Here is a 15,756-nt window from a genome sequence, read left to right as displayed (position 1 = left end):
GGAAGACTGACTTCAATATCAAGATAGCACACACGTGTGTGTGTGTGTGTGTGTGTGTGTGTGTGTGTGTCTGTGTCTGTGTCTGTGTGTGTGTGTGTGTGTGGGTGTTGGGGGCGGAGGGGTTACTTAAAACAAGAAATTAGGAGGGCAAAAATGGGCCACAATACATCACTGGTAGATAAGATTAAGGAAAATCGCAAGGCATTTATAAGTATAGTAACAGCAAGAGAGTAATTGGGGAAAGATTGGTGCCCAATAGGGACCAATGGGGCAATCTGTGCATGCAGCCAGAGGACGTGTGTGGTCTTAAATGTGTACTTTTCATCCACATTGACGAAGAAGAAAGACATTATAGCTGTAGATTTTGGGATTTTCTAGAACAGGTTAACATGAAAAAGGAGGATGTACAAGGTGACTCAGCAGACATAAAGACAGATAAATCCCCAGGACCTGATGAGTGGTATCCAAGGCTACTACAGGAGGCAAAGGAGGAGACTGCTTGGGCCATGACAGATTTTTAAATCTACACTGATCTCAGATGAAGTGCTAGATGACTGGAGGAGAATCATGGAATCATACAGCATGGAAGCAGGCCATTCAGCCCAAATTGTCCATGCCAACCAGTGGGCACCCTTCTGTATTAGTCCCATCTCCCAGTACTTGGTCCATAGCCTTCTGTGCCTAAGTGATTTAAGTCCTCATCTAGACACTTCTTTTGCAACCCAGCTTCAGCAACTTTCTCTGGCAGTGCATTCCAGGTACTGACAACCACCTGGGTGAAGAAAGACCCCCTCAGATTCCCTTTAGATCTCTTATCACTTACCCTAAAGCTATGTCCTCTAGTTTTATCTACCTCTGGTATGGGAAAAGGTTTCTTATACTCAATCCTATCTATATCCCTCATAATTTTATATACCTCAATCATACCATCGGCCCAACTCGTCCATGCCAACAATACATAGGAGGGTGGATATTCCCCTTTCCTATCTTCAGTCCTGAAGAAGTGTCCTGACCCAAAACATTAACACTTGCTTTTCTCTGCAGATGCTGCCTGGCCTGCTGAGTTCCTCCAGCATCATAGTATTTTTCATGTAGAGTCCAGCATCTGCAGTGCTTTGTTTCTCTTGGGTGCTTTTCTGATTGGAAGTCTATGACCCTTATTATTTGTCATATACATTAATGATTGGGATATTAATGTAGGAAATATGATTAGAAAGTTTGCACATGGCATGAAAATTGGTGGTGTTGATAGTTTTAGATTGCAGAATGATATTGATATGCTGGTAAATTGGATAGAACAATGGCAGGTGGAATTTAAGGTGATGCATTTCAGGAGATCTAATAAGACCCTAGAAAGTATTGAGGAACAGAGGGACCATTGTACACATATCCTTAGATCCCTAAAGATGGTAGGGAAGATAGATTAGGTGCTGAAGAAGGATTGTGGGATGCTGAGCTTCATAAGCGGGGCATAGAGTATAAAAGCATGGAGGTTATATTACAAAATATGCCCTGTCCATGTCCATCCTGACCATCCAAGTATCCATCTATATTAATCCCATTTACCAGTACTGGGTCCATAGCCTTTCAAGACAAGTTGTTGAGTGTTCGTGGAGGGGAACTGGCTGGGTCTTTGTTGCAGAAAGGAGCCCTAAGAGCTTCCTGATGGTGGATGAACATATATAGAGACTGGATGTCCATGGTGAAGATGATGTGTTGGGACCAAGGAATTGGAAGTTATCAAAATGGTGGAGGGCATAAGAGGTGTCTCAGATATAGGCGAGAAGGGACTGGACAAGGCCATAATCCTGGAGGCCCTCCATGGTTTCTTCATGGCCCATCCAAATTCATTTGGCTACCTGGGAGCACTCCCTCATTCCTTTCCCACTCTTATCAGTGCCACATCCACCAGCTGGAAGACTGCTGCTTGCATTTGTGGTTTGTCCCTTTAAGAGCTAAGTGCCAATATTGCAGCCATAAAGCTAAATGTCTATTGCTGTGAAAACCTTTAATAGGTCGATGCGTAGTGCCTCAGTGAAGCTGAGACAGTCTGGTGATACACAGGGAAACATGACAATGCCGTATTGTGAATTGCTCAATTAGGATCTCGATCTTTATGGGTGTTACATTAATAGAATTATGGTGACACACAAGACTGTTTTAACATGATTGAACCATAACTCAAGTATTTTCTTGGCCTTTATATAACAAATTTAGAATACAAATTTCCAAATTTGGTTGAAGAATTAAGACTACATAGTTATAGCTTAAGCAGAAAAATAGGCTTGAATACAAAGCAATGTGTGCCCCTTTGTTACCTGCCATTACTTCTTTGGTAAAGTTTGCAAAGAGGGGAGGATGGACCAGATTGCTTTTAGAAACATAGAAACATAGAAAAACTACAGCACAATTCAGGCCCTTTGGCCCACAAAGCTGTGCCGAACATGTCCCTACCCTAGGAATTACTAGGCTTACCCATAGCCCTCTATAGAAACATAGAAAAAAAATAATGCAAATATAATATAGTGCAAATATAATGACAATAAAGAGCACTCTGAAGAATTTGTTCTTTTAGAGTGCTGAGAGATCTAAGTCTATTTTCATGTCACCTATTTGAAAAGGAATATAAGGGTTTAAGAACAAGGTTTCTTCTCCCTCACCACCACACTCCCATTCCCAGTATTTCACTTTCTCTTTCCATTTGGTACCCGAGTTCTTTTATCATTCACTTTCCACTTCACTGAACGAGCGGAAATCAATTAACATTTTCTGATTTCACTTAATTCAAAGCTTAAAAACAGTTCTGTCTGGAAAGAAGCAGAGCTCTGTCTGATGCAGGTGCCTTCTGTGCTGGCTTTTGAATATTAGGAATCCCTGAGTCATTGGGTCAGCTGATTACTGGAGAAACATTTGACAGAGTTTATCCACAAAATGGTTTACATCTGTTACCTCTGAAGTAACCTTGGAAAATTGTATTTATTTTCTTTGGTGAATATAAAACATTTCACATTCATGAAGACAACAATGATTTGAATTTTAAGGCCTACAAGCTACGAAGCATAAATTATGTTTTTAGAATATAAGAATATAAGAAATAGAAGCAGAAGGTGACCATTTGGCACCCATGCCCACTCTACCATGGGTGATTTTTTTTGCTTCTCTGCCAATTTCCTGGACATCCCCATATTCCTTGATTTTCTTAATATTTAAAAACCTGTCAATCCTCAATCTATTGAATATACTCAGCCATTACAGTCCTCATGAGCAGTAAATTCCAAAGATTCACCAAACTCTCGGTGAAGAATTATTTTTTCACTCATCTCACTTCTGGAACGTCTAACTCTATATTCTGAGCTTGACCTGATTATGTAAATTCCAGCCAAGGGAAGCATTAACTCTGCATCTAAACAGAAAATGCTTGAAGCACTCAGCAGATCAGGCAGCATCTATGGAAAGTGAAAAAAAGTTCATGTTTCAAATTCAAAACCCTTGGAATTGGTTTATTATTGTCACTTGTACCGAGGTACAGTGAAAAACTTGTCTTGCATACTGTTCATACAGATCAATTCATTACACAGTGCATTGAAGTAGTACAAGGTGAAACAGTACAGAATGCAGAATAAAGTGTGACAGCTACAGAGAAAATGCATTACAGGTAGACAATGAGGCACGAGGTCATAACGAGGTAGATTGAGAAGTCAAGAGTCCATTTTATCGTACTAGGGAAACATTCAATAGTCTTATAACAGCAGGATAGAAGCTGTCCTTGAGCTGGTGGTACGTGCTTTCAGACTTTTGTATCTTCTGCCCGATGGGACATGCCAAATTTTTTCCCCTCCTGAGGAAGTAGAGGTGCTGGTGAGCTTTCACAGCTGTGGCATCGATGTGATTTGGCCAGGACAGGCTATTGGTGGTGTTGACTCCTGGGAACTTGAAGCTTTCAATCCCCTTGACCTCAGCACTGTTGATTTAGATGGGTGTATGTGCACTGCCCCCCTTCCTGAAGTCAATGACCAGCTCTTTCACCTGGATTTTTTTTGACACTTCTTTTCCTTTTCTGGATCTCTTTGTCTCCATCTCGGGAGACAAATTATCCACCAATATCTACTATAAGTATGGACTCTCACAGCTACCTCGACTACAACTCCTCCCACCCTTTCTCCTGTAAGGACGTCATCACATTCTCAGTTTCTCTGTCTCCACCTCATCTGTTCTCAAGATGAAGTTTCCACTCTAGGACTTCTGAAATGTTCTCTTTCTTCAGGAAACATGTCTTTCCCTCTGCTGCACTTGATGGAGCCCTCATATGTATTTCCTGTGTTTCCTGCAGGTCCACTATTATCCTCCCCTTCCCCCCAGAATACAGAGATAGAGATCCCATGGTCCTCACCTTTCACCCTACCAACCTCCGCATCCAGCATTCCATCCTTCACCACTTCCACCTGCTTCAGCGGGATCTGGCCACAAGCCATATCTTCTCATCTCCCCACTTTTCTACTTTCCACAGGGCCCATTCTGTCCATGGATCCCTGGTCCAATTATCCCTTCCCACCCACCCCTCTCCGTCGCATGACACTTTCCTCTGCAACCTCAGCAGGTGCAACGCTTATCCCTACGCCTCCACCCTCACCACCATCAAGCAATGTAAGAGTCCATCCAGGTGAGTCCATCCTGGTCTATTGCATTTGGTGAGACCAAGTGTAGACTAGGTGACAGTTATGCAGAACACCCATCCTCTGTCTGCAACAGGCATTCTGAGCTTCCAGTCACATGTCATTTGAACTCCCCTTCCAATTCCCACACCAACCTGTCTCTTCTTGGCCTTCTCCACTGCCACAGTGAGGCCAAATGCAAACTGGAACAACAACACTTTATATTCCACTTTGGTAGCTTACAACCCAATGATGTGAACAATGAATTTATCATTTTCAGGTAATCCATTCCCTGTGTTCCTGTCCTACTCCCAGCCATGGTCTCTCTCCCTTTGTTCATCTTTTCCCTCACTCCCTCCCTTCCCCCCTCCCTTTCTTACCTGCACCCATCACCCTCTCCCACCTGGCTCCATCTGCCCTCACCTACATACCTATCTACCTTGGTTTCTTCTCCCTTAGTTCACCTTTCTCATCCCTTCCCCCACCTGACTCCAGCTGCCAAAATATTTTTTTATTTTCTTATATTTCCACTTATCACCTACAGTCTCACCCCTCCTTCTCACTTTTATATACTGGCTATCTACTCACTACACTCTCAGTCCTGCTGCACGGTCTTCAACCCCAAATGTAGACCATCGCTTTGTTTCCACAGATGCTGCTTGACCTGCTGAGTTCTTCCAGCAATTTGATCTTTGAGCCAGAGATTGTCAGGGGTACATGAGTGTAATCTATGAGGCAAGCCTGCAATGCAGTAAATCTCTGTGGCCATATTGTCTGTTCCTGTGGGTTGAAGGAAAAGCACAAAATGTTAAAGGAAAGAGGTTAAGCTCCCTCTTGCTGGAGATGGACACTGCTTGACTCTCAGGAGCCTGAATGTTATTTGTCACATAGCTCAATTCTAAGTGCAGTCAAAATCCTGCTGCACGTGATGAGTGCCAGCATGCTGTTTGATGACAGCCAAGCATTATGCTGCTCACCCCTCATGACCATTCACACATTTTCCAGCAGGACTAAACTAGGTTATTATGTAATTAGTGAGTGCACTGTATGGAATTATATTGTAATAGGATGAATAACAAAATGAGAATGTTAATACTTAGTTTCATCAAAGGTGAGGAGAAAATCTTTTGTCAGGTTGAGTCCATTTTTCTCCTAATAAGTTTTTGATTGTTTTTCAAATTGATGATTCTACAAGCTCAAGTCCAAAGGGATTCTAAGAGCCCAGATCTTATTGAGGAGACTTGAGAGAAGCACATCCCCCAAATTATTGCATTCTTCGTCGTGTAAACATTTGTCATTTCAGGACACGGTGATTCATTTAGGAAAAACTTGATGTCTTGATGACAAAAGGAAACATTTCTCAAATTTATTCTTGTATGATTTTAGACAGACACATTGGTGTCTTCACCAATAGTAAATTTTACAGTGTATGTGAAGTATTCTCCACATCACTAAAGGCTCTTGTATGGCTGACTGTGGGTCTAGAATACGTGGAGTTTCAGAAAGATCCATAAGATTCCCTTCATGAAACTTCTACAATTAAATTAGAAGTTTTGAAAGTGGTCAGTTGGTAAAATGCCAAATCAGTAATATGTGGAGGCACCTCTGTGTTGCAGCTAATGAAAGAAGGAGACACATAGAGCTTTTTTTTTGCTTGCACCTGTCTTCTTTTTAACAGTTCTGCAGGATCAACGCTGACTTGCCTCTGTGGTTTCTGTGTGACTGATGAGGCTTATGTGACAAGTATGGCAGGAGGTGCTTGATAGGTTAGCTAAGTGCACAGCTTGTGAAATGATGAGCTCCTTCTGCCACTTACAGAGTGCTTCTGAGTTCCAGATGAACACAGAACCCAGATGGTCCTTCTCCAGCCTGAGCAGTTATTCAAGGAGGCTTTAAGACCAGTCTTTTCCTGTCCACCTGGTGCAATGGGGCTTGTAGTAGTCTGAAGGAATGTTGCCTTCATTAATCAGTTGTTGGTGAAGCAAATGACTTGACCTGCCCATTGGAGCTGACTGAGTATAATTAGGGCATTGATGCAGGGGATGTTGTCTGGGGAGAAAGATGCTGACATTGATTTACTTCACCTGCCAATAGATTTTGAGGGCTTTGCGGAGACTTTGATATCTCTTTACTGATTTGAGGTGTCTGATGTAGGTAGCCTACAGGATGCCAAGGCCATTGCTGCTTGTAAACCATAAATTTTGTGCTAGGTATGAAGTCTTGATCTTTAAACCATTCTTCTTGTCAGACATCCAAATACTATGCTGGTGCACTGAAGGTTCTGGCGAATTTCATCATCAATGTCTGACTTCATTGAAAGGTGACTTCCAAGACATGGGAAATTGCCCATAATTTTCAGGGTCTTATCATAGACCTTTATTGCTGAGGGTTAGTGTTGTGTAGCAGGGGCAAGTTGCCTCTTGGTTTTACAGCTGTTAATTGCAAGGCCCAATTTTTTGTTTGCTTTATTGAATGTCTTAGGAACAGATCATATCTCTGCTATAACTTGATCGAGAGGAATTTGAGTCATAAATTCACAACCTTATCTACCATGCTTAGAAAGAGGTGAATTTTCCTTCAGAGATGGCCATAATTGTGACAATCTTCAAGATGGAAGACAAATCCAATTCCAGCAACTACAGTGGGGTCCCTCTACTGACTGCCACAGGGAAAGTCATCACCATGGTGTTCTTCTGGTGGCCAAAGAGTTGCTCCCTGAATTGCACTGTAAATTCTGTATATCTAAAGGTATAAAGGATGTGATTGACATCGCAAGTCAACTCCAAGAAAAATGCAGTGATAAGTGACTAATATAAAAAATGGTGAAGTATGTCAGCTTCCAAAATTAAGTATATGATCAGATAGAGAAAGTGCATTTTAATTTATGAAGTTGCCCAGCAGGATTTTTAAATTAAACAAATGGATGCCAGATGAACTTTAATGTCAAGAAAGGCAAGATATTGCACTTGGAAAGAAAGAGGGAATCATTTCTGGATTTCTCAAACCCAATGAGGAATAAAAAGTGGCCAATGAAACTGAACAGAGAAAAACAAACTTTAAAAGTTGCAGAGAAAGATTTAGATATACAAATTATTAAAGGCATCTGAAGAAGTTGTTAGACATGTAAGGAACAAACATAGGACTATGAAAGCAAGGAATTAGTTTTGAGTGTCCCACTGAAGAAAATGTCAAGGCTGTGGGGACTTTATCTCTGTTTCTCTTTCCACAGTTGCTGCTTGATCTGCTGAGTGAGAGATGCTACCTGATCAGGACTGATGAAGGGTCTCGACCTGAAACATTGACTGTTTATTTCCCTCCATAGACGCTGCCTGACCTGCTGAGTTCCTCCAGAATTTTGTGTGTGTTGAGAGAGAAGAATATAGAGGGTTATGTTGATGGACTTAGATGAGGAAAAAACAGAGAAGACTTGCATGGAGCACAGACAACGGCGTGGGCCACTTGGACCAAATGATCTGCTTCTGTGCTGTACATAGGGACACAGAGAGATACAGCATGGCCCACTGAGTCCGTGTTGGCCATTTACAGTAATTCCATTTTTTATTCTCCCCACTTTCTCATCAACTCCCCTCCTTCACCCCCAAGTTTTACCACTTACTCTAGGGGCAATTTACAGTGACCAGTTAACCTATTGACCCACTTGTCTTTGGAATGTGGAAAGAAACTGGAGCATCCAGAGGAAGCCCACTTGGTCACAGGGAGAACATGCAAACTCCACACAAACAGCAACAGGTTCTCTGGCTCTCCTAACTGTGCCACCCTATTATGTTCTTTGTAACCATATTGTATATGTGTATGCTGCTGTAGTGTGGAGAGGGAAGGAAGTATCTCACCTGTAAATTTATTTTATCATTAATCAATATTATAATCACAACAAACAACACAAACTGCAGCCAAAGTTAATGCACCAATTTCTCAGTACACAAGACAGTCCTTAAGTCAGTCTTTCTTTGCCTCACTACCAAGAAACACAAGCTTTGTTCAATTCTCTAGGTAGGTACAGGATCATATCACTCTTCTTAAAAAATTGATTCTGCGAAGGTCTTTTACATGTTCACTTTGAACACTATGCACAGAGACAGACATGAAACTTACCCAGTTTTAATTTGGCTAATCGATATGAAAAGGTCAGAAGTCAGATGGAAGTCAGCATGACTAAGCTCGTAGATTGCCTCAGAGAGTTTTTGTCTCTGTGAATTTACATCAACAACTGTAGCTGTGTATTACAACAGGGCTTAGTCATAAAAATCAGCTCTATACTGCTACTAATGAAACCTGACAAGAGAGCTGGCAGTTGCTCAACAGCAGAACACATTGTCACTGCACTTTTTAGGCAAAAAAAAGCAGGGAAAAAAAACAAGGGAAGGTGGGTAGCTGGCTCTGGCTCAGAGATCAGGATACAATTGGTTTCTATTTCACTGCTCCAATTTCAGTGAAATTAAAATCAACCCCTTATCTTACAACGTTCACCAGGCAACACATAGGATATTTACTGTAAAGTAAAACCCAGCTCAACAAATAGTCTGAATTATCTCAAGGGAGCAAACATTCAACCTTCAGGTCTGAGCATCTTGTAAATTATTCCTTAGTTTCATTATGCAGCATTTGGCAATAAAAACAGTAACTTAAGGAAAGTTAAGGAAACTTGGATTTTTTAGGAATTGTATTTTTCCATGCATAAGAATGGGCTCCTTACCTGTAATTGTTTTAAACTTATAAGTCACTGAATGTTGGGATGTTCCTTTCTCTCATTATTCTTCTATCTAAACTGGCACATCAGAGTAGTATCATCTGTGTGGTTTCCCAGATGAGACAATGAATTGCTTAGTTGGATGCAAAAGTTTTGCTCACAGACTTCCCCAACATCAAGACCAATATTGTTAAAACTATAGAAACTTTTACACCTAACACCGAGTTCCACAATTTCAGATCATAACCACCACTTGTTTTCACTTTTGATAGCAAGTGTCGGTGATGGTTCCGCTGTTGCAGATCATTTAGATCCATTTTTTAAAATTTGTTCCATTATGGAATGAGCTGTCAGAGGAAATGGTTGAGGCAGACATACTAACAACATTTAAAAGACATTTCGGACAGGTACATGGATAGGAAATGTTTAGAGGGATATGATAGAGGGATATTTGTCAAACGTGGGTAAATGGAACTGGCTTAGATGGGCGAGTTGGGCCAAAGGGCTTATTTCCATGCTCTATGACTCTATTAGCAATCCACTTTTGGCTTGCATCATCACTCTCCTTTTGTCATTTAATGATTCCTTCCTTCCTTCCATATTTCACAGACATTCACGTTTGTTTGTTTTGCCTATTCTCCCCATTTTTCTATCCATACTTGCTTATAAAGTGGAATGCCTTTACGTTACTTTCTAGATATCAAGCAGGGATATTGAGCACTGAGGTATATCATTAAGCCCAACCAATCCAGGTTGGGTTTATGGTCTACTCTAGCCTTACTTCTTTCTTCAACTCCAGCCGCATTGCTCTTTAATCTCTTTTCCTCTACATTCATTCAGTTTCCCTTGCATGTACCTAGATTATTTGCCTCAACTTTCCCTCATGGTAGTATATTCCACATTCTCATCATTCCCTGAATTCCCAATTTAATTTCTTAGTGGTTATTTTATATTGTTGCTCTCTGAGTCTTTCCCACATATGGAAACACTCTCTTTGTCCCCACTCTGTTACAATGTTCGATGATGTTTTTGACATTGATTAAACATTCAAAATTCTGACAGGGTGAAATGAGGAAGGATGTTTCCCATTCTGGCATAACAATCTCAAGCTATTGGCTAAGGTATTTAAGATTGAGATGCGACATTTCTTCACTGACAAATGGTGAATCTGTGGAATTCTCCACCACAGAAGATTGTCGAGCCAAGTTGCTAAATACTTGTAAGATGGAGAAAGAGAGGTAGATAGATTTCTTGACATAAAAGGCATCAAGCAGTAATGAAAATATGGTATTGGGTTAAAGGATCATCAATGATTATATTGAATGGTTGAGCAGACTTGAATGGCCAAATGCCCTACTTCTGTTCTTGTTTCTTTGGAGGAATTGGGGAGGAAGGATTACAGTTTGCAGAGATACCCTGGGCCAAATTATATTTTTGGTCTATTTTTATGAGTTTTGAACTTTGCTGACAAGGCCAGCATTTATTGCCCATTCCTAACTGCCCTTCTGAGGGTGAAGATCAAGTACCACCTTGAATGCTATAGTCCTTGTGAAGAAGTTACTCCCACAGTGCTGTTGGGTAGGGAGTTCGACAATTTAGACCCAACAACAATGAAGAATTGATTATATTTTCAGTGTCAGGATGGTGTGTGACCTGGAAGGGTTCCTGCAGTTAGTGGTTTTGCCATGTACATGCTGCTCTTATCCTCTTTGGTGGTAAAGGTTGCACATTTATGAAATGCTACCAGAGATACTTCCATGATTAGCTGTAGTGTATCCTATAAATAGTACATACTGCAACCATGATGTACCAGTGATAGAGGGGGTGAACATATAGGGTGGTGAACGGGGTAAAAATCACAGAGTCTACCTTGTCCTGGAATCTCGAGGATTATTGGAGCAAGTTACAAGTATTCAATCAAATTCCTATAAAGGCATATCGGTTTATAAGCAAGTATGGATAGAAAACTGGGGAGAATAGGAAAAACAAACAAACGTGAATGTCTGTGAAACATGGAAGGAAGGAATGATTAAATGACTAAAAGAGACTGATGATGCAAGCCAAAGGAGGATTGCTAATAGAGTCATATTTCTGTGCTAACAGAGCCCAAACTCACCCATGCCAACCAAGATGCCCATCTAAGCTGGTTCCATTTGCCTGCATTTGACCCATATTCCTCTAAACCTTTCCTATCCATGTACCTGTCCAAATGTATTTTAATATGTCAAGTAGATGGTGGAAAGGCTGTTGGGAATTACTAGATGAGTCACTTGTTGCAGGATATCCAGTCTCTGACCTGATTGTGTAACCATATTTTCTATGTGGCTAGTCCATTTCAGTTCTTGGTCAATGGTGAGCTTCACAATGTTGATGGTGGTGTACTCCATGAGTGCTATGTCTTTGAATGTCAAGGGGATATGGTTAGTCCTTCACTCGATGAAGGTGGTACTTGTGTTGCATAAACATTGCTTGCTGCTGCTGGAACTTTGACAAGGACTTGATGGATGGAACCATGAACTAGTAAATATTCTGAGAAATTGCAGATAACCACTACCCTCTGTGTAACAAACTTGCCTCTCAGATGCACTTTAAATCTTTCCCCTCTCACCTTAAACCTGTGCCGTCTAGTTTTAGACTCACCTACCTAGAATACAATAACAGAAAATCATCAGAGGGTTTACATTAAACAAAATGATGTTATGATAAAAGGCCATTGAACTGAAAAGTTAACTTTGTTTCTCTCTCCGTAGATGTTACCTGATCTGCTGAGTATTTCCAGTTTATCTTTCAGGGTGAAAGTAAATGATTTCTTCTTGGAGTCAAAATAGCAACCATTTTTCCAGGTCTAATTCTTAACATAAGCTCACACTTGACATAACTTCATGTGGTAAATAAAAACAATATTTATAAGCACCAGGTATGGCTTTGCTTAACAGTGCAAATTACTTCTGATGCTAGGTTGCTTAGCAGATGACTTACCTTGCAAGGAAGTTGGAGAAAGATAGTCGCACAGGGTATCCATGACGAATCATCTTCACCATTTCCAGAACATCAATGTACTGCAGCTGAGCTGATACATAGAAGTTATCAAACATGTCTGGCTGTTTAGATGTATTGGGCTTGATGCAATGTACAAAATGAGGTGCTGAATTCTCGAGTTTTCCCATTATATCGCAAATTGAATTCTAGAAAGTACAGAAATTTGGTCGAGTCAGCATTCATTTTAATCTTAAAAGGGTTCCTTTTTATTCACCTCATTATTCATCATTGCATTTACCATTCTGAAGTTAATATTTTATTGCTTGGTTATACTTTAGCGAAATATTAGCAATATATTTGCTAATATTTAAGCAAGAAAATACTTCCATTATATTCTCAAATATAATCTTGATTCACAGTGAAACCATAGAACCATAGAACAGTACAGCACAACAGGCCCTTCAGCCCACCATGTTGTGCCGACCTTCAAACCACACCTGAGACTATCTAACCCCTTCCTCCCACATATCCCTCTATCTTAAATTCCTCCATATGCTTATCTAACAATCTCTTGAACTTGGCCAACGTATCAGCCTCCACCACCACCCCAGGCAGCGCATTCCATGCACCAACCCACTCTCTGGGTGAAAAACCTTCCTCTGACATCTCCCTTGAACTTCCCACCCATTACTTTAAAGCCATGCCCTCTTGTATTGAGCATTGGTGCCCTGGGAAAGAGGTGCTGGCTGTCCACTCTATCTTTTCCTCTTAATATTTTGTATACCTCTATCATGTCTCCCCTCATCCTCCTTTTCTCCAATGAGTAAAGCCCTAGCTCCTTTAGTCTCTCCTCATAATCTACACTGTCTAATCCAGGCAGCATCCTGGTAAATCTCCTCTGCACCATTTCCAACGCCTCCACATCCTTCCTATAATGAGGCGCCCAGAACTGGACACAATTCTCTAAGTGTGGTCTAACCAGAGTTTTGAAGAGCTGCATCATTACTTTGTGGCTCTTAAACTTGATCCCACAACTTATGAAAGCTAACATCCCATAAGCTTTCTTAACTACCCTATCCACCTGTGAGGCAACTTTCAGTGATCTGTGGGTATGAACCCTCAGATCCCTCTGCTCCTCTACACTGCCCAGAATCCTGCCATTTACCTTGTACTCCGCCTTGGAGTTTGTCCTTCCAAAGTGTACAATGTACCCTGAGGATACCAGTACATTTCCAGGCTGCTAGATTTTGTAATGAGAGCAAATCTTTCTATGATCATGAAATTTATTGTGCATTTTTGATGTATGAGGGAAGTATATCAGTTGTGGAAGATTGCTATGTGCTGTTGCTTTGTACTTACCCTGAGCTGAGCAGCCAAGGTTATGGACTCATCGTGATCAAGACAAGGGAAGAATGCTGTTGCCCTCTTCTTTTTCAGGAACTTTGAGAAAGGAAAATTAGTACAATTGTAGTCTGCAGGGTCTAGTTCATCTGCCGAAATTGAACCTAAAAAAGCTTTTCAAAAGCAAAATATGATGGATACACAAAATCTCAAATAAAGATAGAAAATACTGGAAATGCTGAGGAGATTGGTGGCATCGGCAGAGAGACAAGCAGAGTTAATGTTTCATGTTGACCTTTTATTGGAATGAGAAAAAGTTAAAGATCAAACAGGTTTTTATCAAGGGCAGAAGGAGGTAAATTTGGGTAAAGAGGAAAGAATGATTTATTTCATTCTTTCCTTCACAGGACATCTCTGTCAAGCCTAGCATTTAATAACCACCTACAATTGCCCCCGAACTGATTGTCTTACATGGCCATTTTAGATTGCAGATAGGAGTCAATTTCATGATTGTGAATAGAGTCAAAGGTCAGGAAAGGTTAAAGTGGTAGATCTCCTTCTCTGGAGGACATGAGTGAACCAGGTGAGTTTTTATGAAAATATGGTATGGTCTGGTATTATTAATACTACCCAAGTTAGAGTGAAAGGCAAAAGAGATTAAATGACGAAAAATATAATTTCACAAAATAAAAGGTGATGGTAATAATATGACAAGCGGATGAAATGGTGGTGGGTGTGGAGGAGTGTACATGTGGTGATGCAGAATTATTACAAATGTCTGCTATAATGATCTGATCTGAAGTTGAAAATCAAAACAATTGCAGATGCTGGAAATCTGAAATAAAAACAGAAAATTCTGGGAAAACTCAGCAGGTCTGGCAGCACCTGTGGAAAGAGAAACAGTTAATGTCAGTTGGAAAACTTGCTGAGTTTTTCCAGCATTTTCTGTTTTTATTTATGTTATGAAGTTGTTGACCAGAGTCTAGAAAGTTATGCCGCCTCAAAAGATTTTATTAAATAACATAATATTTCTCTGAGACAGACAATAGGATTTTATCAGTACACCAAAGACAGATACTTGCTGCATTTAAATACATAAGAAATAAAGGCAGGGTACACATTCAGAAGATCATGTCAGTGGTTTGGTGCTGCTCATTTATCAAGGTGACAGCATTTCAGATCCCACCACTGTCGCACTTCCAGTGTCTGTCAGCCAGCTGGCTAAATTACTGTTGCAGTCTGATAAGCTAAGATTTCTCATCTACTAACAGTCCTGTTGCAGCCACTGGAGAAGCTCTGTAAAGAAACTGTAGGATAGGAAAAGGCAAGAGCTTGCTTAGAGTCACTGTGTATGCAACTTGATCAGTACTCACTGAGATACTCTTATGTTTAGTCACCACTTCACTGCCACTTTGCATTCAAGATAGGCAAAAAGACAGTGACATCAGAAAGTGAAATGAATTGTGAATTAGGAGGAACTTTTCTGAGTACATGCTTTATCCTTCAAACAAAATTAAATAAATGAAGATCTTTATCCAGGGTCCTCCAAAGAGTGACTGATTCAGGAAACTATACAGGATTAAGTCCATTTCTGTGATCTTCTACTGAATGAACTCCAGTTTAAATTTCTCCTCTAAGGTTATTGAGGCTGATCTGGAAAGCACCCAAAATAAAATTCTTCTTTGGTTTGGCACAGCTGTATCCTATTGAGAAATGTACAAAGTATGCTTGCAATCACCACCATCCCCTCCTCCCGCCCACCCATAACTCATTCCTCTTCATGTTGAATGATTGGTGCTGAGTAAGCAGATTTTGTATGCGACTAAAGTCTCAGTCTTAAATTACCTAACTGCTTCATAATGTTCAAGCAAAGGTGAGCTTGCTGTATATGCATTCCACTGGGAAGATTATGGCACAACTACTGGTGGAATAGTTTGGTGGAAGAAAAGGAGTCATAGAGTAACATAGCATGGAAACAGGCCCTTCAGCCCACCAAGTCTGCGCCAACCATCAAGCACCCATTTATACTAACCCTATCCTAACCCATTATATTCTCCCACATTCCCATCAGCTCCC

General features: G+C 40.7%; 1 protein-coding gene across 1 annotated transcript in view; it reads right to left on the bottom strand.

Moving 5' to 3' along the window:
- myo16 (myosin XVI) overlaps positions 1-15,756 on the bottom strand; it is a 438,207-nt gene that overhangs the window by 68,791 nt on the left and 353,660 nt on the right. Inside the window, exons 25-26 of the mRNA XM_052025545.1 lie at positions 13,699-13,779; positions 12,340-12,545 (exon numbers count right to left, since the gene is read on the bottom strand). Of these exons, the coding sequence (XP_051881505.1) occupies positions 12,340-12,545; positions 13,699-13,779 (287 nt within the window). The remainder of the gene's footprint in view (positions 1-12,339; positions 12,546-13,698; positions 13,780-15,756) is intronic.

This window comes from Pristis pectinata, chromosome 11 (assembly GCF_009764475.1).
Source record: "Pristis pectinata isolate sPriPec2 chromosome 11, sPriPec2.1.pri, whole genome shotgun sequence".
NCBI lineage: Eukaryota > Metazoa > Chordata > Chondrichthyes > Rhinopristiformes > Pristidae > Pristis > Pristis pectinata.
The sequence above is the reverse complement of the archived record's forward strand: the minus strand, read 5'-3'. Positions and strand labels throughout refer to the sequence as shown.